Source organism: Apteryx rowi, unplaced genomic scaffold (genome assembly GCF_003343035.1).
Source record: "Apteryx rowi isolate R43461 unplaced genomic scaffold, aptRow1 scaffold_428, whole genome shotgun sequence".
In the NCBI taxonomy this organism is placed as follows: Eukaryota; Metazoa; Chordata; class Aves; order Apterygiformes; family Apterygidae; genus Apteryx; species Apteryx rowi.
The window spans coordinates 9587-34400 of record NW_020450681.1 but is presented as its reverse complement, the minus strand read 5'-3'; the positions used below and the strand labels follow the sequence as shown (position 1 = coordinate 34400).

At 45.0% G+C, this 24814-nt stretch overlaps 1 protein-coding gene across 2 annotated transcripts in view; it reads right to left on the bottom strand.

The window, feature by feature from the left end:
* Positions 1-3633: 3633 nt before the first annotated feature.
* The window catches only part of PSMD11 (proteasome 26S subunit, non-ATPase 11), a 21785-nt gene continuing 604 nt past the window's right edge, over positions 3634-24814 (bottom strand). The window contains exons 2-14 of one of the 2 annotated variants that reach the window (XM_026076190.1): positions 22769-22891; positions 17308-17432; positions 14546-14617; positions 14126-14183; positions 12146-12340; positions 11356-11500; positions 11035-11095; positions 9297-9359; positions 8538-8663; positions 7919-7954; positions 6697-6748; positions 4992-5134; positions 3634-4860 (exon numbers count right to left, since the gene is read on the bottom strand). In XM_026076190.1, the coding sequence (XP_025931975.1) occupies positions 4992-5134; positions 6697-6748; positions 7919-7954; positions 8538-8663; positions 9297-9359; positions 11035-11095; positions 11356-11500; positions 12146-12340; positions 14126-14183; positions 14546-14617; positions 17308-17432; positions 22769-22891 (1199 nt within the window). In that variant the 3' untranslated portion in view covers positions 3634-4860. Of the gene's footprint in view, positions 4861-4991; positions 5135-6696; positions 6749-7918; positions 7955-8537; positions 8664-9296; positions 9360-11034; positions 11096-11355; positions 11501-12145; positions 12341-14125; positions 14184-14545; positions 14618-17307; positions 17433-17855; positions 18139-22768; positions 22892-24814 lie in introns of those variants that run through there. The other variant, XM_026076189.1, reaches the window with a different exon arrangement.

The window sequence follows — 24814 nt, the reverse complement described above, 5'->3', positions numbered from 1 at the left end:
GGCAGGAAGGGCCGAGGCCCCAGCCAAGGGCACCGAGCACTTGCCGGATGCCGGAGCCGGTGCCACCGGGACGGGGCTCCGCCGCCCCGCGCGGGCGGGGGACACAGCGTGGGGGAGCACCAGCGCCGTGGGGCAGCGAGCTCCGCGCGGCCTCTCCTGGAGCGTGGCGGGGGGGGGGAACCATAAAACCCCCCGTGCCAGGCGCCCGCAGCCTCGCTTTGCCCTTTATTGTGCGGCTCAGTCGATAAACGCGGGTTCAACACCTGCGAGTAAAGGCAGCGGCGTTAAAAGGTGCCCGAGACGGAGCGTTTTGGCTTTGGGCATCCACAGCCTCCATTTTAAAGCCGGGGGGACGACGACGACGACGACGACGACGACAGGTTTTAGAAACCACAAGGGCTCGGCGCACCGCGTGCCCAGCGCCGGCGGGGAGGCAGGTGGCAGCTCCCGCGGGTGCCGCCGAAGGCAGCGGAGACCTGGCAGGGAGCGGGGGGACACGCGCCCCACTCACGGCCACCCCCTGCCCCGGCCCCCCCCAGGGAGCCGACGTCCAGCACTGCCGCGGCCACCGCGGGTGAAAACCCACGGCCACCGACGGCACGTCGGGCTTCGCACAAACTGTAGCGACACTCAAAGGCTGCTTGGGAGCAGCACGGATTATGTAACGGCTTCTCTCGGAGAGGGAGACGCCGAAGCGCGGCGAGCCGCGGAAAGCGTCGCATGTGGCCCCCTCCCAGCCCGGCTTTTTAAAGACTTTTTGACTCTTTAACCGCATCGTCCCAGTGCGCAGGGAGCCAGGAACCCCCCGGGAATGAGGGGGAGAAAAAGGGCTGTCAGTGCCCAAAACACCCCAAACTATCCTAAGGTGGCATCAGCCCAGCGTTCCTGGTCAAGTAGTCTCCCTGCAGCCTGGTTTGGGCCATAAGCCGCGTAACGAAAGCCAGGAGGTTTTTCCGACAGCTCCGTCTTTTTCACGCCCGAGCTAAGGCATCGTTTTTCTCAGCACCTTTAGCTCGGCGACCCCGGGTTGCGCCACGATGGCCATGTGCAGGGCTCGGAAAGCCGCGCTGGCGCTGAGCGAGACCAGCCTGCCGAAGGAAGAGTCCGTGCGAAGCGCTACAGCGTGGCTGCCGCGGGTGGGAACCACCTAAGGTTTTTGCGACTTTATAGTCTCAGCTTTAAACGCCACCCGCCTGGCCGCAGGTCCCTGCCAGCCCGTCCGTCCTTCGGCCATCCGGACGCCCTCGTTCAGCAGACTCAAGCACCGCGTTCTCGCCCTGGAGCAAAGCCGGYGGAAGGGCGGCGTTATCCCACCATCGCTTCCTCGGCTGCTCCGAGYGGGGCGCCGGGGCAGCGGATACAGCCCTGTTTGGGCACTAAACACCCGGCTGCTTCTTTAAAGTAACRTTTTGTCCCCTTAGTGATTCCTGCTCCTGGTAACCCAGTTTGGGAGCCAGGGAAGTGTTTTTTGAAGGGATGGTCAAAAGGTAATTATATCATTTTTGTAAACAGTTTTAAAGGCTTCCTACGTAATGATCCGAAATAGACTGTGCAAATCTAGTCCGACTGGCACTTCTGAATCCTGTTATTCCTAAGAAATCCCTTTGTCCATTAAAAAATATTACACGGTCCCAAGCAGTGTGGAACTTGCCTTTGTGTAAAAGCCTGCTTTTTAAGTTAAGCCTTCTGAAGTTTAAGCCAAAGGGGTTTAACGAGACCTAACATATGAGCTTTTTTGGCCCCAATTTTAGTACGCTTGGACTTGGAACACAGGTTCGCAGACGCTTTGGAAAATCCCAGCTTTCCTCTGACCGTTTGAATGACTAACGTGCAATCAGCTCTCCTTAAACTCCCTCCCCGAGCGCAAGACAGCCCAGCTATGTTGAAGGCAGCATCACCGCAGACCTGCTGCAGCTTTGGCGCTACAAGTCCGATTCTCCGGCCTCCGGCAAAGAGGCCTCTCTGCTGCCCCGGTCATTAGCTGCCGGTTTAGGACCCCTTATATATTTTTCTTGCCCTTGGAGAAATAGCAACCAGACCTGAATGCTGTTGCTGCTAAAAGCATGCACGACTTTACAGCAATCTCCTTCTCGTCTCTCCTCCACCTCCGCACTTTGTTTGCTAGTGTAATTGCTGCGCACCGAGGCTTCGGATCTGTTTCCATGAATGAACTTCCACTGATTCGCCTATGATTAGCGACCTAAATCGGCGATTCATATCCGCCGCTAAACATCCCCAGGGAAAAACGCTGCTTAAGTGGCATTACAGTGAACTGGCCAGAGCAGCCTTTGGGAAGTATCTTACAAGCTATATATAGTCCAAAACCTATTAAGAAACATGTTTCCGCTGAAACCCAAGCCATGCGTAAGAGCGGGAGTTAAATCCTTTACGTTTTTCTGCCTACGAGCGTTAGTACCGCAGCCGTACGTCAGCAGGCCCGCGGCTGCATGACCGTCGAGCCAGCGCTGCCCAGGCAAGCGGCACCTGAAGCCGGGCGGCAGCATCCTCACGGTCCAAGGCCGTGGCCAGGCTGCCAGGTCCCGGCTGTGCGAGCAGCACGTCGGCTTCCCTTCTCGAGCGGGGAAGCTGAAAAGGGCTCGGAAGAGTTTTACAGCAAGAAACCGAAGACATTCGATTCAATTTTAGGGAAGCCGAGAGGCAGCCCGACTACGGTTAGGAATACGTGCAGACRGGAAGGTCACTGACAGCTTTTCAGTCTAGTGCAAAAGGCGTAGCAAGGGCTTATGTTGGAATCCGAAACAAACCAGAAACAGGCAGGTACCAAAAAAAAATAAAAAAGTCAAAGGTCTTTATGCCTTTTACCTAGAAAAGTGGCCTGAACAATCTACCAACCAACTTACCTAGCAGTGTGCCAGATTCTTCCAACTCTTGAGGTCGTTATTTGAAGACCAGATTTGTTTCCGAAAGACCTGCATTAGCTCAACCAGATGTTACATCTGGGATGTCCGGGTTTGACACATGAAATCTGCAGATTTTGCATCGGTTAGACAGAAGACTAAAAATCCTCTCTAGCCTTAAGACGCATTGCATTGCTGTCCACAGTCTGACTCTTTCTCCGACAGAAATTAGAGCACTTTCAAGAAAGGCTAGAGGTGCATCGGGCCAGATGTACYTAATTTTTTCACCTTAATAATTGAAAGAAACACAGATTAAAGATCGTTTAAGTTTGTAAAGCACAAACTTGCTGTGCCAGGAATGGGTAACCATCCGTAAATCTATTGTGATGCTACTTAAAACACGATCTCTTACACTCAGCGTCTCAGAAATATCATCTTGTCACTGAAGATGTTTTTGTGAACTCTGGACTCGCGTTGCGAGCCGCACTTCCCTTAGCTAAAAGAGAAACTGCACCAACCATGCACGTTATCTGCCTCAACAGCTGAAGACAGGAGACCGATTTTGAAAAAAAAATTATTTTATTGGAACTCATCTGAACATCAGATATACCTGGTGTTGGTTAGCAAGAACCGTTTGTACATTTGATATTGATGGTGCCAAAAACCCAAACAGTGACTGACTGGATGAGATGGAAAGTTTAAAAATAAAAATAAAAAAATGTTGGAGAAGGTTAAAATGCGAACAGAAAGCAGAAAAAAATCAGCCAGTCTAAGATTCAGTGTGAAGGCAAAATATTTCTTGATAAAACAGAATCCTTTTACAAAATATAACTTTAGTAAGAAAACGCGGAGAGGGAGAAAAAGGGAGACAGAGGGGAAAGGAGAAAATCAAAGATTAGCAGGACAGAGATGCAGAAGCTTACACTGCCCAAATGGCATTAAAACCTAGCTAGTAATCTCACCATAAAATGAAACATGCTGGAATACACCGTGCTCCACCCCCCACATATATTACTTTGGAACAGTAACGAGGAAGCTCCCCAGCAAGTGCTACACTAGGTCATTCCAGAAGGGCCAAGCTGTCTCACATCAGATGTTTAAAAGAAACACTATACAGCAGAGGTAAATAACGACAGTCTGATCAGCGCCCAGGGCAGCAGCTCACCTCCCCGCCGGACGAGGGGTTTTGGCTCTTGCAGGGAGGCGAATACTCAGGGAACGCCTGCTCACCTGTTCTTCCTACCAATGCAGGTGGGGGGAGGGTTAAAACATTTAAAACCTAGTCTATTTTAAAACAAGAGCATGCAATACAGGCCTCCAGGGGAAACCTGTGCTGTTCCCTTTGCTAGAAACTGGCCTAATGGTCTAATCAGTGGCTGCAGCTGTCGCTACTAAGTATTTTTTTGGCTGCGCAGGGTCGGTCCGGGCTAGCACGGCACAATGACAATTCTGAAGCGGGTTCCTCGGGTGCGAAAGCCTTCAGGAAAATCATTGTGGAGCTGCTTTTGAGGGGATTAGAGGCCTTATCTGAGATTTAAAAATAAACCAGCAGTCTGTACATTTAGGGTTTTTTGGTTCAGTACAAATGGAATAAACTTGGCTGCTTATACACCGTCAGTAAGTCTCAGGTTTCAGAGTAGAGGGAGAGATGAAACAAACTGTTTTGGGCACCTAACGGTAACAAAACTTTGTCCCTGCTTAACTCTCTGACATCCCTCAGGAAGTGGAAAGCACATGTTTAGGTAGTGTAAGCCTTTTTCCTTTTATTTAGAATACCCTCTTTGTTTAAACAATATTCCCCCCCCAGATACAAAGTTCGGCCAGTAAAGATTACATGGAAACTGGAACACGCATCGTATGGAATACAAGATGCACCGGATGAGGAAGTTTAAAAACTTTCCAAGCGAAAAGTAGAACAAAGAAAAAAGTCTCCTAACATTTTCCCAAAGGTTTCACTCTCCTGTCACACACACTCTCCAAATGACAGCTACCAAATTCAACTCTGCAAGAGAAAACAGAGCCACATCAATCGAGAGGAAAGCAAGCAAGCCTCAAGGACACAGACTGCACCTCGGCCCAGGAGAAACGGCCGGTCCAGAGCAGCTGCGACCTCCGGCTCCCGCACGCACTCACCTATGTTAGCTTCTTGGCTTTGTTGTAGAGCGAATCCACTACTTTACTCATATTCTGAATAGTTTCAAGGGCAGCTTCATAAGTTTTGTCTACTGGGGGTTCATCGAAGATGATCAGGACTCCCTCGCCTTGGTCAAGGATGCCTACGAACACAAAGCTTCGGTTACCAGTGTAACGCTCGGCAGATCACATTGTTTCCTAGGGGTCTGCCAGGCGTCGGGCATTCAGGGATCTACCCAACAAGCGTTCGCTCCCACACGTCAGGTTTGGAGGGGGCTCGTGTGTTTTATTAGACTAGCTGACCGATTTTGTCAGGCTGCAGTAGCAGAAGCCTACCCAGAATAAAGGGACCGGAAAGGGGCCTGAAAACACATCGAGGAGATTATTTACGGCTGCACATCCCCTAACAACTACCTGCTTCCTCAAGGCCCATGCGCCGAGCAGCGTGGCTCAGCCCGCCAGACACTGGCGGAAGGCAAAGACGCTATTTTTAATTAAACTATTTCCAGGTGCCAGATGGGCACTGCAGCTGGGTTCTGCAATTTTTGAGCTCTTCTCTAACCAACGTCTCTCTTAGCTAGCTCCTATTCATCTTGCTCAGCCATATCAAGAGGGCTTTCTGAGCTGACACTAGGGACGACGTAAACAAGAACGGAGCTGTTTCCTTGAGGGCTCAATAGCGGAGCAGCCTCTTGTGGTCCTAGACAAAACCAAACCAATCAATTATGCCGCGTGGGTGCCCTGACCAATACGTTAAGAAGCATTCCTGCACAAAACGCTCTCAGTGCAAATCAACTGGGGACGGTGACCATCCCCGTTTTACAGGCCATACTCCCAAAGCCATCTTTCTGTCCTACCAGGACCTGCTGATCTTCTTCAGCAAGTCCACATGGCAGAGGAAGGGTGGGAAGACAACAGCTGGGGACACCACGTGCTCTGCGTCACACCCAGCTCTCATCTCCGCAGCTGCCTCATGAACGCTGCGGACAACGGGCAGGGGTTCAGACTGGCATCGCTATTTGCCAGAGTGGATCAACTGCGGGATCTCTGCCCGGCTTGAAGAGCAACAGCTCAACAGTACGAATGATTCACGGCTGCTAACAGACCACCTCACAAAGGCAGAGGATTTACTGAGAAGCAGGTGCTTCAGTAATAAGCAACATATTCCAATAAGCACCAAGGCAGAACAGCGCATCTTTGCTAGATAGCCCACCAGTGGCCTCACAACTGTCCTTGGACGCAGTCACAGCAAATAAGGAATTAATTATGGTTTCTAATTTGTGAGAAATTAATCCTCAAGCTTAATGAAGGCAGATGCAAAGAGCCTTCGTGACAATAGCAAGTATAACTTCTGGAGAGCCTTTCTGGCTTATGGTGGAAACCACCTGTAAGACACACACTGCTTCCCAGTAGCCACCCAGTGATCTCAGCATTTTAAGGTCAGTCACAGTAGGCAAGGTAGAAGACTCATCTCAAGGGGAGCACTTAAACTACTGGTTACTCCATGTCACAGATAAACCCATCGCTGGGATCTCTTCCTGCAGTGCCCATTAGCCTGCCTGTCTGCTGTCTGAAGTAAGAGCAGTCTAAGGAGGACACCTGAGGCTCAAAGATGCTGTGATGAAGAGGAGGCTAGCCACAGCTTTCTTATACATGACCTCACTGTGGGTGGCAAGAGTCGAGACTGAAGGATGCAGAGACTCACCATGAAATTTCTTGTCCAAGATCATCTGTGACAGTTTCCTTTCTACATCAGCCTGAAATCGAAGCAGAAGAATTAAAAGTCTCCTGGAACTATACAAAGAACTGTGAATTTTACTACTTCACACTCGACAGCCCTGGCAGGATATAAGCAATGCTTAAATGAAGCTATTTTATCACAGAACATGACATCAGGACAGATCTCTCCTTGCACACTGCTTTGATAATTTCCAATTATCTAAGGCTTATGGTAGTAAGCACTAACTTTTAATGATGAGAGCACCAGGATGCCTTTGCCCTCCTGTTCCACAGGAGACCATGCATCTGGCATTTCACAGAAGCAGGACTCACTAGGGGTTTTGGAGCATTCTAGCCTGGTTCAGCGAATACTTAGTCAAGTGTTGGCCAAGCTGTATGCAAGCCACTCGATATTGAGACTATCTGCTGCCCAGTGCCTGTCAGGGGCCCCATGGGAGTCAGTTCCTCCTCTTCCATTCTCTGGACAGAGGACACACAGCTGTAGTTAAGAAACAACTGCAGTCCAGTTTTTACTCAAACTACTAAGCATGTGCTAAACACCAAGGGCTGGGCTAGGAAAAGGCTTCACAGRTATAAAAGGAGGAGAGATGATATAACAGCTGTGCAGGCTGGAGCCCACGACAGTTCCAAACCCAGAGGCCTTAATGACAGTACAGGGCAAAAGCACTTCTGGATGCAACTGACTGGAGACTATAGTGGATTTTCCTAAGATTTAAATTGGTTAGGATTGTCTTTAAAGCAGTTTGTACAAGAGTCAGTGTGACATACACATCCCTAATGAAATTCCAACCAGAGCGACTAGCTGGATCCCATATCTTAAGAGTCTCAGACAGATTCCTCTGGGCAGGCTCAAGGGGGTCAACAGGGTAGACCGAGGTGGTCATGAGTTACAAGAGCAGAGGAAGATCTGTCTTCAGTAAAGAAGCAAGTGCTGACAAAGGGAATAAGACCCATGCAAAGGAAGGTGATGTTACAAGGAAGTCTTAGTGTAGAGGCAGCCAGTTCAAYGACCCCTGGAAACTGTCGGTGTTAAGTTCGGCTCTCAAGAGTGATATTTGCCTCAAACTGCTGTGGAGCCGACCTGCCAAGTTTAATATCCTCCGTTTATCTCCTGGTGGTAAATGCAATTTGACCTCTCAATTCCTTTGCCCTTAAGACATGCCACTGATTTCTAGCAACGTTCTTACCTTTGAGAGCTTGATGAGGCTGGATATGTGTTCAATCTATAAGAGAGATCAATACAGTTAAATGAATCTTTAGCTGTACCTTTGACACACAACACAGGTATGGGGCTCTTCCACACAACAGTTAAAGGACCTGTCAGCACTCTGGCCTAAAACCTACAACGGCTTTGCTTTACAGCTTCATCTCTTTCAGATTTCATATCCAATTCTAACTGAAGATGGACTAGGCATGAGCCAGACAGTGAAAGTCATTTCACTGTTAAACATGAAATAATGCATTTCATCTCCAAGATTAGTATTATTCCAGCTTTACCCCCTCCCTAAAAGAGCCCTTTAAAAGCCAAACACCATTACCTTCAGCATTAAAAGGATATCCAACTTTTAGCATTCAGTAAATAAGTGAAGACAATGCTTTCAGAACTCTGGGTCTTCCCAAGTTCCCCTCAGCCCTTTATTTATTATTTTTCAGCTGAACTTGATGAATTCTGAGCTCTGGATGTGCCGAGCAGCTATCAGAGGTTACTCTGAGCAAAAAGTATTCTGTATAGGAGCAAGTCCCTCATCAGTTGCACACCAACAGCAGGGGACAGAGGTGCAAGCACTTCTTTTTGGAAACATTTACCTGTACTCTGGAGAAGGGTTCGATGACTCTGATCAGATTCTGTTCCAATAAGTTATCATAGAGCTTAGCCAAGTGAGTGTTGATGATGGGGTCGTCCCTGAGCTCCACCTTATAGTCTGTCAGAGCCTGCAGGAGACACGATGGGAGCAAATAATTCAGATAGCAACTGGTCTCCTGTCCTCAAGGCCCTAGGAGGGTGAAATACAGCCTTCCCTCCCTGCCCAGTACAGCATCAGTGGTTAATCCAATCCCATGACTTAGCTATGAGGCCAGGAGGTCATGACAACCTAATGGCCTTTAAGCACCTGGCAGCAAGTATCTTCCATCTTTACACTGCTGGAGCTTCGCAAGCCAGCACCTCTGGCTTTCACTCAGGAAACAGCACAACAGAATTGTTTCCTGACATGGGAATTCTCTCCTTTATCTCTGCAGCGTTCTTGCTGTATTCAGGAACTCTTTTAGGAAGGTACGAATCCCAAAGAACAGCACCAAAATTACAGGAAACTGGTTCAGAGTTGGCTCTCTGAAAACCCCAAATCCAGTTTCAAGCAGACTACTCCTCCCCATGCTGCAAGAACCAAACCCATTGATTATCGTGGGGTATTTGCTTCAGTCAGACTGTACTTGGCACACTGTTTGCTTTCTATGAATGCTGTTACAGTTTCGTGCTGTGGAATATAAAAGCTCCTACAACTTTCCACACAGGCTCTGAACGTTTTGTCCAGCCAATCCCCGCTTTCTATCTTGCTCCTGACTCACCTTTTCAAAATCTGCCAGTGATCGGTTCTTACTGGCCTGTGCCACACATTTTAATGCTTCTGTCTGCAGAAAGAAAGAAAATGACAGTAGGTTATTTTTCTGGATGCCTTCCTCTCAGTGCTATTACGACAACTGTGCAGTTTATACAAAATGTGCTTAAGAAGCAGAGGGAATGTTCCTTTTGCTACAAAGCCCTGTCAATTTTGCTTCCATACACACTGAGTAAGAACAGCTGCTAATAAGGAGAACGTATAAAACAGCTGCAGGACACACAGCATGAAATCAGCTTCATGGCAACAAAGAACTTGAGTTTTGCAATGCTTAAGAATACCAGCTGCAGGTCCTATCGGGTTGCAGGCTGGGAGCAAGTAAGATACAATTTTTAAGGAAAATGCACATTTTGGCACTTGCTTGACCTGTGAACATGGCCACTTTTAGCCCTTAAGTTGTATTTCTCCCTTCAGAACATAGCATTGCCTCCAATGAGGAACAGAAGCACGGCAGAAGTCTTACCGATACCCTATCATGGACAGCATCAAAAAACGTTTGTCCGCCCAACAGTTGCTGAAAGGAAGAAAACCCAGCCACAGCCAAACTGCCATATTTATACTATACAGAATTGTAACATCACTGGAACAATAGTTTCCAAGTGGTGAGAGGCACAAGCGCCATTAGAAAACGAGGACAGCCCGGAGGCAACGGTGCACGAGGCCCAGGCTTCCGTTATCATCTCTCTCACTGAACTGTCCCCAAGGCTGTCCACTTTCTCTCTGCTCCCTAACCTCAGTCTTCACAGCTGCTGCAGGAACTTGTGATCACTGTTGTTTCAGGAGAACAGCGCAGAGAACAGCTGAGATTCCTCAGCGCCCGAAAGGAGCCTCTAACTCAGCAGTCACTGAAGAGAAAGGGATGAAGCAGGACCAGGGCTGCCCTTCATGCTCCAGCAGGGATAATGCAATCTTCCACTTCAGGCTCTTTTCCAGGCCCCTGGGCTTTCTGCCCTCATCCTCCTCTACTAAACAGCCTCCCCAGTCCTCTGAGAGGTAGGTGGGCATCAGCTCCTGCATCAAAGCAAATACCTGACTAACCAAAGCCACTGAAGGCATCATTGTGCAAGCCTGGCTCAGACCCTGGCACTCCTGGCTCCTTTATATAAGCATTCTTGGATTTAACACGGGGGTGGCATTCACAGACTGGCATGTTGACATGTTAGACTAAACAGTTGATTTTAACAAGTCCCCAGCTGCTTGGCTTCCACCTTACAGTCATCTAGGTCTCAAGCTGCTCAGCTATACTGCTACGAACAGATTTTCAGGACTTGCTACAATACAAGTAAATATAATGTGTAACTCCGATTTAAATACAACAGATCTGCGGCTGCAGAGCAGTTGGCTAGAGTTGAGATGACAGTATCTTACAGCATTAGACGTTTAGTAGTTCATAAAGAAGTCAGGGAGGAGAACATAAAGAGAAAATGGAGTGAGAAGGGCCAGATTCTCAGGTGGTGAAAATCACCGTATTTCCTTTGAAGTAAATTCACTTATGGTAATTTAATCAGTTCTGGATCTGGCTCGGGATGCTCAGAAATGACGGTATTAAATTCCTAAGCACATCAGCAAGCAAAACTTTTGGGACTTGAAGTAGGACTTTTTGGTATGAAAAGAACAATACCTGACAAAAAGAACAACACAATATTCTCAAAAATAATAGGAAGATAGAAAGGATTATGTTTCTATACCTGTCTTCCTGCATACCGCAGAGCAAGCTTTCCACTCACTAATGCCTGCACATCCTCTGGGCTAGACAGGGGAAGGAAGGGAAGAGAGCATTTATTCAACAGGATGACCAGCTTAAATCTGTGTGTGTCTCAAAAATTCCCAATTCATAGACAATTACTGAACTTCAAACAATACTGTATCAGAAACACTGAATAAGTTATAAACAAACACAAAGAGCAAAGCTTGTTTGCTTTAGCGTTCTTAGTTGAGTGCCTTATATAGGATAGGTCTTTCTCATTTAAATGTAGGAAGCGTCCTTCGGAGAATCATTTGCCACTTACATGTTAAGCATGATTTTGCACAGCAACATGTATTTCAGTGCAGTGATGGCTTTTGGGTTGTCAATTGAATCATATCCCTCAAATGCCTCGTAAAAATATGAATAGGCTGTTTTCCAGTCCTTCTCTTCTGCTGCATGGATAATACCTGTTGAAAGGAACAACAGACAGATATCGGAGTTAATTCTGAGCATGACTGGAAGAAGAGAAAGGAATCTGTTTGCCCAGTGCTTCGTCGGCACTTCAGTAAAAGGAATCCTTTCTTCTGTGCCCCCCTTTACCTTATTTCTGTCAGAAATGCTGAGCATCCATGTCCTCTGTTGAGGACAGTGGGTAGCAAACTCAGAAGAACCTCCACAAAAATTGGGGTTCTACTGAAAAAAGATCAGTGCCCCGTTCTTGTATGCCTCATCTTTCCCACCGTTGTTCATCTTATATTGTAGACACTACTAACAGGGAATTTGGGGAGTGGTTAAGACAGACAAGGTCCGGGTGCTTTGGGTAAGCACTTGCAAATTAGGTCAGAAACAATGTTACAGTAACGCCAACATGGTGTAACCTAGAGAGGTTATGGAATCTCCATCACTAGACTTTTTTAAAAATAGTCTGAATAAACACGTGTCAGAAACAATGTAGTTATAGTTGATCCTGCCTTGAGGCAGCCAGGCAGATTAGTGGATGTACTGAGGCCCCGTCTAGCCTCATTTTCTATGATTCACTCAGGAAAGAACAAATATCAGTCAACTGATGCATGACTAGTCCTAGACTTTGCCCTCCTCTTGAAGGGCTTTACCTGACTGCATGTCCAACGCTGCTTGCAGTTTAGGTGGACAGTAGATTGCGTTGGCCGTAGTTCGTGCAGAGGTTAAAGCTGCTCTTGCTTTTGGCAGATTGCTCAGGGCGTGGTAAGTCTTACTTTCTAACAGCTGCACCTCCACCAGCAGTGCTTTGTCATCCATCTTTTTCAATTCCCGAAGAAGCTGGGAACCTAGCGATGGGGAAGAACAAGAACCTTTGTAACCTGCTCTGCATCCACTACCAGCGACCACGCAAACCAACAGACTTTCCAGACTCTCTTTTCCCATAGCAGTACTGGCTTTCAGGAAGGGAGGCTAGGCTTACACAACCTGTTGTTCCAAGAGGAACAATAACAGGAATTTGCTCCCAAACAAAAGAGAAGAAATAATAGTAGATCAGTGTTAATCCAGAACTGGAGAAGAACAAACCAGGTCTGTATTAGAGGTGGAAGAGGGCAGTGAGAGTAATTGGAGACATGGACAGTGTGTCTCTGCCACCTCATCACGGGCAGCAGACACTCAACAGAAAGTCAAGGATGGGTTGTTCAGTTTGGACTGTCATTCTGATACCACTTTCCCAGAGGACAGTATGATTTACCATTCACATTCAGAGCTCCAAGCAAACCTGAAATACTGCCTTTTCCCATTTCATTTCCCTAGGGTGAGAACTGAGGATTTTGAAGCAACTCCTAAGAATCTGGGATGAGGAAGGAATGTTTCAAGCACAAGACATCTACAGATCAAATTCAGGTCTTCTCCCTTATCTTCTCATAGGAAGCAAGCAGAGATAAGAACCTCATCCCCACTTGCTGTCCTTGGAAGAAGCTGATAACCACAGTTGAACCTGCACGACTAGGTGGAAAGGAAGGGACCCTCTCCAGAAACATCCTGTAGAGACTCTCTTTCGGCATCTGCTCCCCTCAGCTGTAGACACAACCAGGCCTTCTTGGCCAGACACATGGCAATGCTAGCTCAAAACGGTGATATCTGGATAGGGCTTTTGGAGTAGGTAAAGGCATTCACAACTCCCTAACCTGTGTTGCTGTCATTCAAGTCATTAAATTAATTAAGCACAGCATTGGTGTGCGGATTCAGATCAGTTTAAACCCGAGGTCAGTACATGTCTATGCAGACCAACTCTAACTTGATACTGAAGTCCATGTATCAGAGTACTTAACATAACTTTACACTCTGATCAGATACAAGTCATCCGGGTGACTGGACATCCCACGTGTTCTCGCTGCCACAGTTATGGGTCCCTGGTGAAGCCTCACCACTGCCCACATGAGCACTTCTGTCCATGTCAAGGCAGCTATCCCTTAACCCCACTCAACCCACTTGCTGAGCTGGCAGAGAAGTCTGCGCAAATACCCTTTAGCCTGCTAAAACCTCATCTTACATTACTGCAGTCATTTGCAAAATGAGCATTTGTAAAGCACCAAAGGGAGTTCAGCTGTGTAAGATGACCTGCTTTACTCTGCTTTATAGCAGAGTAGGAGAGTTCACGGGCTTAATTACCATATCTCAGGTGGTGGGGAAGCAAATTGCTAAAGCCTTATGCTACTTCACAAGAGGTTGTTTAATTATGTCCTTAGAGGTTTGCCGTTTCCCGGCATTACTACTAATTTTTTTTAGAGAGGCCATTTTTGAGCAAGCCTAAGAATGCTTGTTTCTCCCTTCAATCCCACTGGACACAGCAGTACACTGCACGTGTTACAGCAGGAGCCAAACCTGATGACATTTCCCCTTTGCTTCCAAAATTATTTGAAATTAACACATGGCGAGAATGACGAAATCTCATAAAGCTTTTGCCACCAAGTCATAGTAAAAGACGGCAGATTCGGTACAGCACTGAGAATTTAAAATCCAAGTCCTACAAAAACTTATCAAGCTACAGTAGTTGGTCATTTCTTGCGTCAGCCTCAAGGCTAATTTCAAAGCAAAGAACTACTACTACCACCTAGCGGGAAGCTTACCTAGCTGCAGTGCTTCTTGGTACCTCTTGGTATCGAAGTACAAAGAGACCAGCCTCGCCTGGAGAACAGAAAAGGAACTGCTGTGAGGAAAGCCAGAGAAAGGTAGTACAGATTTATTGTGTAAAATTAAACTTTCTGTTCTTATCTGCACAGATTTCACTAAATTAGTATCGTATTCACTACATCATACTGCCTAATTCTGCAAGATCTACCATTTGGAAGATCAGCTAGATCTAAATACCATGGGTAAAATTGCAGCTATTCAAGAACTGTTGCTAACCTTAGAATAATCTTGATTGTCTTTCCATTACATATACAAAGAAACGGGCAACACGCTAGAAGTTCTCTACTTTTACATAAGTTAAAACTGATAAAGGGGAGATGCTATTACATAGGTTTGGGATCCACAATGTAACGTACCTCCAAAGCCTGGCGTAGGAACGTCCTCTTCTCTGATTTGGCCCATTCAATACACTCTAAACACAGGTCAACCTTAAAGGGAGCAGAAAGAAATTTGTAAAGCCTTCTGCTGCCCCTCTTTAAAACAGCAGTATGGTTCAATCATTTCCTACAAAGCAACACAAAAATACAACAAAGCCTGAATCTCCACAATGCACTTGAAGGAAATAAGTCACACCAGTCCAAGCACCTGCACGGCTAAACATCAAATCAGTTTTACTTTAAATGAGCCTGGAGATTAGCCAGCAGCCTTAGAATAAGAGGACTTGGTAGTAATTAATATGCTTACCCCAAGTGTTTTGATGAACCATTAGCTTCAGTCTTACCCAGCTAAYGTGCAGTTTACCACTGACTAGAACAGCAGCTCAAGAGCGCAAAGTTAAGTGACCTCTATTAAGCAAGCAGTCAAYGGAAATCACACAAAATACACTTTGGCTTCAAGGTATCATCACGTTGACACCACAGTCTACGCTCACAGAAACGTCAAGCGAAATGAGATAGAACGACTATAGCCAGTGCTAAAATACTTTCATTATCTCGTTATTAAATTAACTTCCTGCTCCTTGTAACTGATGGTCACTATATTATACTAYTTGTAACACATATTGCAACAGAAATTGAAGTTCAGAAGGCAACTAAGTTGTAGTTTAAGCTTCAGYTGTCACCAAAAAAAARAACCAAAAACCAAAGRGACCACCTTCTTCCATTGCTTTTTTAATGCATTTGGCTTCCAATAACTTTTTCTGACCACCAATGACAACTCTCCCACACTGTAATATGAAAATAAAGATCTGGTTTCTGAAGTTTCACCAGTTAAAAATTACTGCTGGAATCCTAATAGTATATCTTAAACAGCTGTGTTTTTGTTTGAAATACAAACATCTGGGTATGTGAGAACTGACTCTGCCTTAGGGCAAAGGATGGACTAAAAGCCTTTGAGGTCTCTTCCAGCCCTGTTTTGCACTATTTCATTTGGCCGTGGAAAGAACAAAATTTTTAATTGCTCTAGRAGGAAAGAAAAATTAAGCGCATGTGTTTTATGGCCTAAATATAAGTCGCACTGTGTATGCATGACATAGAACAAAATAACAGCCCTCAAATAAACAGAATATAAAACTACTAAAGGTGTAAAGCAACAGAGATGCCCAGACTCCACTATTTACAACGGAGTTAGGTGCCCATAGCTAGTCAGTAGGTGACAGTGGAAGTTTTATCTATAGCTTCAAAGCAGAGTAAAGGAACCAATTGGCTTCTCACACTTTTAAGATCACTGACATTCCCTTGATGAATGAAGCAGTCACGTTCCCAATTAGTACCGGCCTATTATATACAACAAGTCATCCTAAAGTGTTAGGCTSAGGAACACCTTTATCCAAGGTCTCCAAAATGCCAGCTGTTTGCGGAGCAGATCTGCTGCTGTTGTACAGTGCAGGACTTGTCAGCTCCTTGTCACTTCTGATTAAATGGGGACAGTTTATGAAAAACCATGATGAGGTGGCTTCTTTTTTTTTGCATTGTGATAGCTAGAGTATTAGGAGTAGGAAAAAACTTTTAATCCTATCGCTTTACTGGACTCTTGGGAGTCTCGATAAACGTTACATTGGGGAAGCAAYGAGTTGTCCCTCTGAATTTTCGTGAGGCAGTAAAGTATCCAGGACTGCTGTATCAAGGACCTTGCAGGTTAGGTGTTACAGTTCATTAATGTTTTGGGCTTGACTTCCGAATACATCTGAAAATGAATGTTTTGACTAACAGGATCACATCTCCATCAGCGTTACGCCAAGTTGAGTTCTTGTCATGAAACGGCACCTTTTGCAACTGCATCCAAATATCATCATTTACATCAAGATACCTTTAGAAAAAGTCGGAAGCCAGTGATTTTCCCCTGCCCTTTAAGGGGTTTTCTTCTCGCCTGCACATCCACCCTCCATCCCAATYCACTTCCTCCCTTAATCTCTTCTGTTAAATCAAGGACAAAAGGTACTGTCAGTACTCCTCTCCTTCCCCCATTCCCAAATAACCAACAGTCATTTGGCTAAAAAAAAAAAAAATCCCTATTCCGGGGAGCTAATGAGAATGAAATAAAACCTAACTACGCACTTCGACTGAATGAGTTTTCTAGTGGTGATATCACCAGGCCTCAGAATAAGGAGAGATAAGTTCATTCACTTGAAGTAGTTTACACTTGGTAGCTCYGAAATATTTTCCACTCCTACTTCACAAGCAACTCAAGCCTCAAAAGCCCTTTGTAAAATAACTTTCACCGCGCTGTGTCCCCATACAAAGCACCCTGAAGTCTCCAGTTGAAGGATGCTAAGTAAYACCAGTTTCTAATCCCACCTGCTCCTCAACAGACCTTAAACACTTGCTCCTCTAGCTCTGTGTCATCATATGYTGCTCCCACTTATTCCTTGGAGTAGGTATAGCACATCTCACCTTGAATATCACAAACGCTATTCACGCTCTAAAACACTACGAATGCTCTACACTCAACAGCAAGCAACGCTAAACAAAGAAAAACGCTCAGGGTAAGAGCAGGATGAGGCTTGCAGAAAAACATGGTTCTGAGTGAATTATGTAATATTTTATTAATAGACTATATCCAAATGCATTAAATGAATTTGTTTCCTGACACGAACAATTCTTCAGTGTAAAGCAAAGTAGCTCAGGTACCGGTGCTACACGCTTTTGAGGAACAGACTATTGCCAAATTTAAATCTCACCTCCTGTCCTGTTGCTGCCTCCATATCAAGGAACAAATCAAGCAGAGATCGGACTAAGCGGGCTGCCTTCGCTTTGCTGATGGAGTTCAAGAAGGGTCGAACATACTTCAGAAGTCCTCCCAGTTCTGCATACAGGAAAAAAACAAGTCATGAAATACAGCCACACAACCAAAAGTTATACAGCAACTGGAGCATCGCACGTGTCTCTACACAGCAATATTTACTACACCCAACATTTTATAGCAGCCTCTCAACATCATGTACAGGAAAACAGTGAAAATGTCACCTGAGGGAGTGTATTGAAGTAAAGGAGGGGACTGGCAAAGACGACTGGTGGGTTCCAGTCTTACCCACAGAGAGTACATTTTCTGTTACTTTGGCTAACCCAGTTATAAAACTGTTTTTAACTATGCTTGCCTCAGGCACATTTTAAAGATCTAAGTGTCTGTTAAATGCTTTGAGATTTTTCTATAAAACAGGCAACGGAGTTTACAGTTCAAGCACGCTTTATTGACCTACAATTTAAATTTTTCATCTGCCACACTTACCCACCCCTAGAAAGTCAGATACACTCCACGGCTGAAAAAGTTCCATTTCTTAGTGCTTCGACTACCCACGTTATCTGATTAGATCTTCGCTTACTCAACTGGTTGCATTAGTCTGCCGATTAGTTTACATTCGCAGAGTCTCAAGCTAACAAAGGAAACGCCTTTCTTTACGAAGAAATACACTGAAATGTCATTCCAGCCTACAGACCGAAGGMATGCGGCAGGCAACATCACAGCAGTTTCGGGACTCAAAATTCAAGGAAGCAGAAGGTAGTTACGCACGTGGTGGAACCTGCACAGCACAACAAGTTAAAAGTCTTCTCCTGCGATAAACAACACACGGTCTGTAGCGGCAAGTTGGGCTGATGGCTGTTTACATACATGGGGAAGATGATACTTCCAGCAGACTAGCACCATGCAAGTGCATGGTTCAGCGCTGACTCATAAGGTAGCGGGGTCACACGCTGAAATCACAACTTATTTCCCATATAATTTTAAGCCTCATCCAAGCGTTGGCTAGACCTGGCACYACCATGCTTTCAGGATTTGCTAGTAAAAACAAAAAACTGTACTGAACAAGTCAGAAACCTTAATTATACCTCATACCAAATTTGTATCRGAATCAAAACTAAAATGAAAGCCTTCAGTGCAGCTTTATTTCGCCTAGTACATAGAGGAGCATCAGCAGAATTTCAGTTTTGAAGGATCCCATTGAAGACAGCTGAAAACAAGGTTTGTTTCATATTTCATTTAGTATTAATGCAAAAGAATTATCCTATGAGAATGTCTTAATAATACCTTAAAAAGTTTTTTTTTTTTACTTTTTCGACCTATTTATTTTAAAAACTAAATCAAGTCTGATATAATTGCATTTCTTACACTGTTAAGATATTGAACGCACGGTGTAGTCTATCCCAGYTGCTAATGGTGGTGTATTGACATTTTCATGCAACTGGAAGCGCAGTTTTGGATCAAATGAARCTTATTAATCTGGAGAGTGCCTTTAAATCTTAGGGGAGCCTTATTTTCCAAACAGCAGGACAACAAGCCATGATTCGTTCTACAACAAACTATTAGGACTTTGCATAGGGAGCACAACACGTCATTATGACGGCACCGCGTAAAACGCCAGAAAAGTTTCACTTTCTCTGGGCCTAAAAATAAACGCGCAGATTTTTCTAGAACCGAGGTAGTACTAATTTAACTCGAGAGATTGAGCCCCACGGAATGACAATTTCCATCAGCAGTCAGCTTTTTTTCAGCAAGGAGCACTGTTCACCCACCGCCCYGTGACAGATCACGATCTCAGCTGCGCTGCCTTCGCCCTGAGGCCACACACTGCACTGCAAACTACTCAATCTGCAGCACCACTTACGCACGCAAATCCTGATCGTTTGAAYGAAAGGCAAACATTTTCATCGATGGTTTCCACATACAGTAAGCAAAGTACTATGCCAGCAGCGGACAGCTGCTTTTTAGCGTCACGGCACACAAAATACATTCGTTTTGCACAGAGCTACTCTCAAATCTCTCTTGACGCGAGTTTAGAAAGCTCTGCTTGCTGGGCTTGGAAGAGAAGCAGTGCAAAACCTTGACTTGCCCCGCAGCTGCTGTGGCAGGTACTTATGTTCTTATTTCTTCCCCGATGCAACTAATACAAGTGCTCAAAAACACAGCGTTTCAACACAGGGAGCAAGTCCGTTTCTTTTCAGGTCACAGCATTAGATCCTTAGCTTTGAGGCCTATAACTAAAAATTAGACAGTTTTCAGTCTTTCTTATCAGTTTCCCAGAATAAATAAGACTCCACCAAAGCCCATTAATTCTCAAATAACACACAGCGCCACTTTTCACATTGTGGGTTACTGCATTAGGCCAACTTCTCAAGACCAACTAAAATATGCTTTCTTTAATGCAGAACATACTCTTTCACAAAAGAAAGGAACTTTAGAGCAAAAATCACGAGAAAAATACTGCAGTCCTTGTCTTTCTGTAGACTTGCTCAACAACTGCCTGAGAATTCATTAGAAAGCAAGTTCCAAGTCGCCAGCTAGGAAATCCATACATTTTGCAAACTACAAATTCAGACACGCAAGCCAAAAGTTCCCATAGAAATTTCTCTTTCCCATCAATGCAACTGTCAACTATTTTTAGGATTTTTTTTTTTTTTTAAGTGAAAGCAATGCTCGGTAAAGGGGTGTGATTGACAGCTTTAGAGAGCTGATGAGCAGCAGCCCTGGAAAATGAAGTCTGCTGTTCAGCCTCAGAAAAAGCCCTTCCACAACCTAACACGCCACACACCTGAACTCCTGACCTGAAGGAGTTATTCCAATGCTATAGTTTTAAGCAGCGCTACAAAATCTAGCACTGTCTGAAAAAATGTCATTATCTACCAGTTCAGACCTTATTCTTTATCCAGCAGATAAAGAGAGGGTCATTTGGTTTTGGTTGCTTGTTTTTAAAGGAAGACAGTAGTCCACTAAAGGTTAGTCCTCTAAAGACTATAGATTCGTTTTACACTCGCAGCCACCCAAGTGCCACAGCAGTCAAAGCTGTCAAATCCTACCAAATTGGAGCTGATTTTTTCCCTACACTGCAACTCACAGACCCTTTCACCTCTGGGAAGTTACCACTTYAGAGTAACCAACAAGCCAATGCAATGCCTAGAATCTGTTGAAGAAATTTCCCTAGCTAAAACGTGTGTGGTGAGATCTACAACGGGATCTATCTCATTCCTGCCAGAAACTGCACTGTTTCAATAATTTCCTTGTTAGGGTCCGCAGGAGCAAGAACTGGATTYGCTCCCGTTGGATATGAAGATCGGTGTGTCTACCTGTGCTAGCGTCTTTATGAACAGTTGTACCAGGTGAAGAGGTTGCTGGCCTTGACTACTTGTCACTTCTACTAGTCTACTTCACCCTAGAAAGATGACAGAAAGGGAGGCGGCAGCGTCTTTCCCACAGGGCTGGTGCATCTCTTAACTGTGGCATCTCCCTTTCTTCCTCCCTCAGCTTCACCAGAAATCTCCAGAAGGCGCAACACGGTGATCTCATTCTGATCTACAAATACGCAACTTGCTTCTTAATGTTGCCAGATCCATTTACTTCCATTCAAAATATACTTGCTCTGCAGTTTAGTGTTCTCTTTAATAGACATCAAATACATTTTACATTTACTCCTTCATAAACCTGGTTTTGACAAATTAACAYTGTCATTTTCAATGACTTAGCTTTCCCCATAGAAATCTATTAGCTAGCCATCCCGTGAGCACACACTGAAGTTCTTCCTACTTGTGTGTTAGACTTAGGCTTAAACTCAGAAATACTCAAAATCCTGCAACAGTAAAGAAGCCATCAGGCACCTAAGAGATCTCTTTTCTTAGGCTTCTGTAGACCAGCACCACATCAAATCATTTCCTTGGAGAAATCAATTGCTCTTCTCAYGATTTCCCTCTATCTAGCCCAAAACGATCTTCCTTGGTGCAGGAGCAAAGCCATGTTTAGTTATCTTTACAGAAGTAAACATCCGAGCGCAAAGGCCACATGTACAACACAGACACCTCTACCTGAGCTAACTGACTAAGGTCCTYTAAAATTCAGTTAAACAAATAGGCACTTTTACAGCCTGCTTCACTTGTCTTGTACTAAATGCTCACTGTAGGAAGAGATGAACTGTGCRCTGGAAGGGCTTATTTTTCTCCACTGACTATAAAGGCAGTCCAGACTAGGAAATCAGCTGTGAGCATCTATAGTTAGGTAAGATGAATAGCACCTTTGTTTCCAGCATTGCTCTAAGTGCAAGTAATCTACTTTGTCACAAGCTCTGTTCAATTGCAAATCACAGCGGGATCAGTGTCCAGAATGCTCAAACACATGTAGATGTGGGCAGATCAGTTAAACGACCAAGTCAAAATATATGTTTACAAAGAGAGCAGGACAAAAGGTACAGGTTTCAGACTAAATATAAAACGGCGATCTTGATCAGCTGTTATATGAGACCTCACACTGCTTTCTATGAACCACTCTAACATTAGCTCTGGCATCCCAGTCGAATTTCGGTTTGATTAAATGTTCTGCCGGCCTGTTTTCCCCAACCAGTTTCAGTTTGTTAAAAGCACACACGCTTCACTTCACATTCTGAATTATTGTTGTGCACAGTTAGAAAACAGCAAGGCTACAGCAGGGCCAACTGTCCGCCACAGACAGAACGCTCTTTGTACGGATGTGGTGTATCAGCTTCTAAAATGCTTGAGGTGAAAGGTGCTCCCGAAAGGCAAGAGCATTCTTCAGGAAAAACAAAACAAAACTGCTGAGCACAAAACAACAAACATGCTGCCTTGAGCTTTCCAGGAAACATGAGATATGAACGGATCCTACTCAAAGACCATTGAATAGAGAACATTACTCCATTTCTGCCTTTTCACACTCACAATAGGAGGACTGTCAAGTCTTGCTCTTGTGTAGAGTTGGCCACGGATTTTCTGATGTAATGTTGTTTCAGCAGATGAATCAATTAATTGAGAAAGAAACTGCTGGTGAGAAAAGGCTTTTTTGACAAATTTTCTAATTTGAAACAAGGGTTTGAAATTTTTAAAAACAAATCACAAGAGAAATTTCTCATATCCCATATGACAACTTATCAAAACTTTACTCACTTATACAAAAATGGTTACATGCCAAAGGTTCATAAACTACACTTTCCAAAGCATCAGCAATCTTTTGGAATATTGGGCCATGAAACACGAGATTAATATTTTACTGTTTATCTAGTTTTCTAGTTTCTGTCCTGTCTCTCACAGGATAGGAAACTTTTCCTGTCTAAATCTGCTCTTATTTCTATCCTATGAAATAAGGAGGCTAGATTCATTTGCACATACATATCTTTTTCGCAGTACCTCAGTTTATTTCAGGCTCACCTTCTGCTTGCCCAGTCTTGGCCAAAAGCGATCCCAATTCCAGGATGCTCTGCTCTTTGACTTGCACCGCTTCTTCATCATTTTCCTGGACATCACGTTTCACTAGAAAAGMGTGGAAAAGTTACCTTTAATACCATTTCAGTTAGAACATAATCATTACCAGTCACTTCCTGGAAAGACACCAAAAAGTAACTATTATAACAGGCAATAGCGAATTCAGCCTGGCCTGCAAGATCTGGAGAGCAGATTATGTGGAAGGTTTAAATGCATAGCTTATAAACAGCGCTTTATCTATACTACAGCGTTTTATCTATACTGGAAAAGTCATGAAGATTTTAATCCAGCTGATAAGATACAGCCRTATTCTCACTGAATACATTTTAAGTTATAAAGCAGTCTCACTAAGCTTGTCCAACTGTTCAAGTTTTATTTAAAAAACAACAACAACAACCCCCTCTCCCACTGAAGGCACAAAACCAAATGAAAGAATTTGAAYGCGTGGTGCTGGAATTTCTGATGTTGCCACGTTGTGTATTAAGTTACAATCACTTGGTCAAAAYGTAGCACAACTTATTATTTGTRCTAAGGCCATGTGAACTTGTTACAYTTACCCTCTTTGCTCAGTARYGTATCAGATATCACAACTGCTGCTTTTAACACTGGAGTGCAAGAGTCAACACACTTCCCGACAGTAAAYTTTGATCATCTAAACAGCACTCTGTGTAGAAATATGAGTAATTCTGGCTCTGAAGTACATAGAAGGGTCAGCTAACACACAGCAACACTAAAGTCTGTATTTACCCAACATCAATTACATATAAATTATCCACAAAACATACCATGCCATCTGCTACCTKTTACCTGCTGCTAAGGTGTAAATACTAATCTCCAGCATCCTCTGGGCAGCTGAGTTAGTCCAATTTGTAAACAGACATCACCTTTGCTGCCAGATAGATAATATCCAGCGCTACGGACGGAATTAAAGCTCTCAGCACCGGCTCAGAGCACTGACTATGGCTTTTAGTCCCCATAATTTAATATATGCAGTATCAGAAGCAAAGTAACTTCTCTCGAGCAGAAGAGTTATTGTAGCAGCACCCTCTGGTCAACTCCAACTTACACTAATCAGCAACACAAACTACTGCTTCTGACTGAGGCTGACTGGAGAGGATGCTGTAGACACATCGACAGACTCRAGAACATCAGCTGCTAATTAACCAGAGAAAACCAAGAGGGACCAGAAAGTTTTAAAGATCATACTGCGATTCCAGTTTCAAGGTCTAATATAAAAGCCTGGAAACATTAATTGCCGGAGACAGCGAAAAGACGCGGTTCACAGCATCTTTTCAGAAATCTCCACAGGATAAGAGAATCCGGCGTTATTCTTTTTGAGGCCCGTTTCTAAGGCACTCCTCCTCCCTACCCCGCACACCACAGATCCCCTAATAAAGGTGAATGTCCCACATCACAAACGGCTAAAGAACCGTTTGCTTYTGTAGCACAGTTATCCCCTTGGCATTGCCGTAAGTTTGGGACAGCCCAGCAAAGGTAAGCACTGTAAATAGCAGCTGTCTTGCACCACGTGGAAGTTAAAACCCCAGACACAACACGCATGAAGTAAACTCCTAAAAAACTTTTTGCGCGTGGCTTCGGGGGTCATTTAAAGAGGTGACAGATTTCAGTATCGCACGAAGAARCGCCGGCTCCAGCGGAGCTGCCTAACCCTTCAGGGTACGAGGGCACCTCACTACACGTACCGCAGGCCTCCTCTACCAGCGCAACCCTCGGGTGCTACACGGCGACGAACGCTACGAAAAACCCCGCAAGCAAGCAGCTCCGCAAGCAGCCCCTCGCCACCTGCCAAGGAAGAACCGCGACAGGGTCAAAAAGCAGCATCGCGCATTTTAAGGCGTGCAAGTGCCCCCGCTTCCCGCCAGCAGCCTGTCGCGCCGCGGGCTGCAGGCTCCGTCCCGGCCCCGAGCCGCCCCTCGCTTCCCGCAGCGGGGGGATGAAGCGCCCGGGCCGGACACGGGGCTGGAGCCGCCC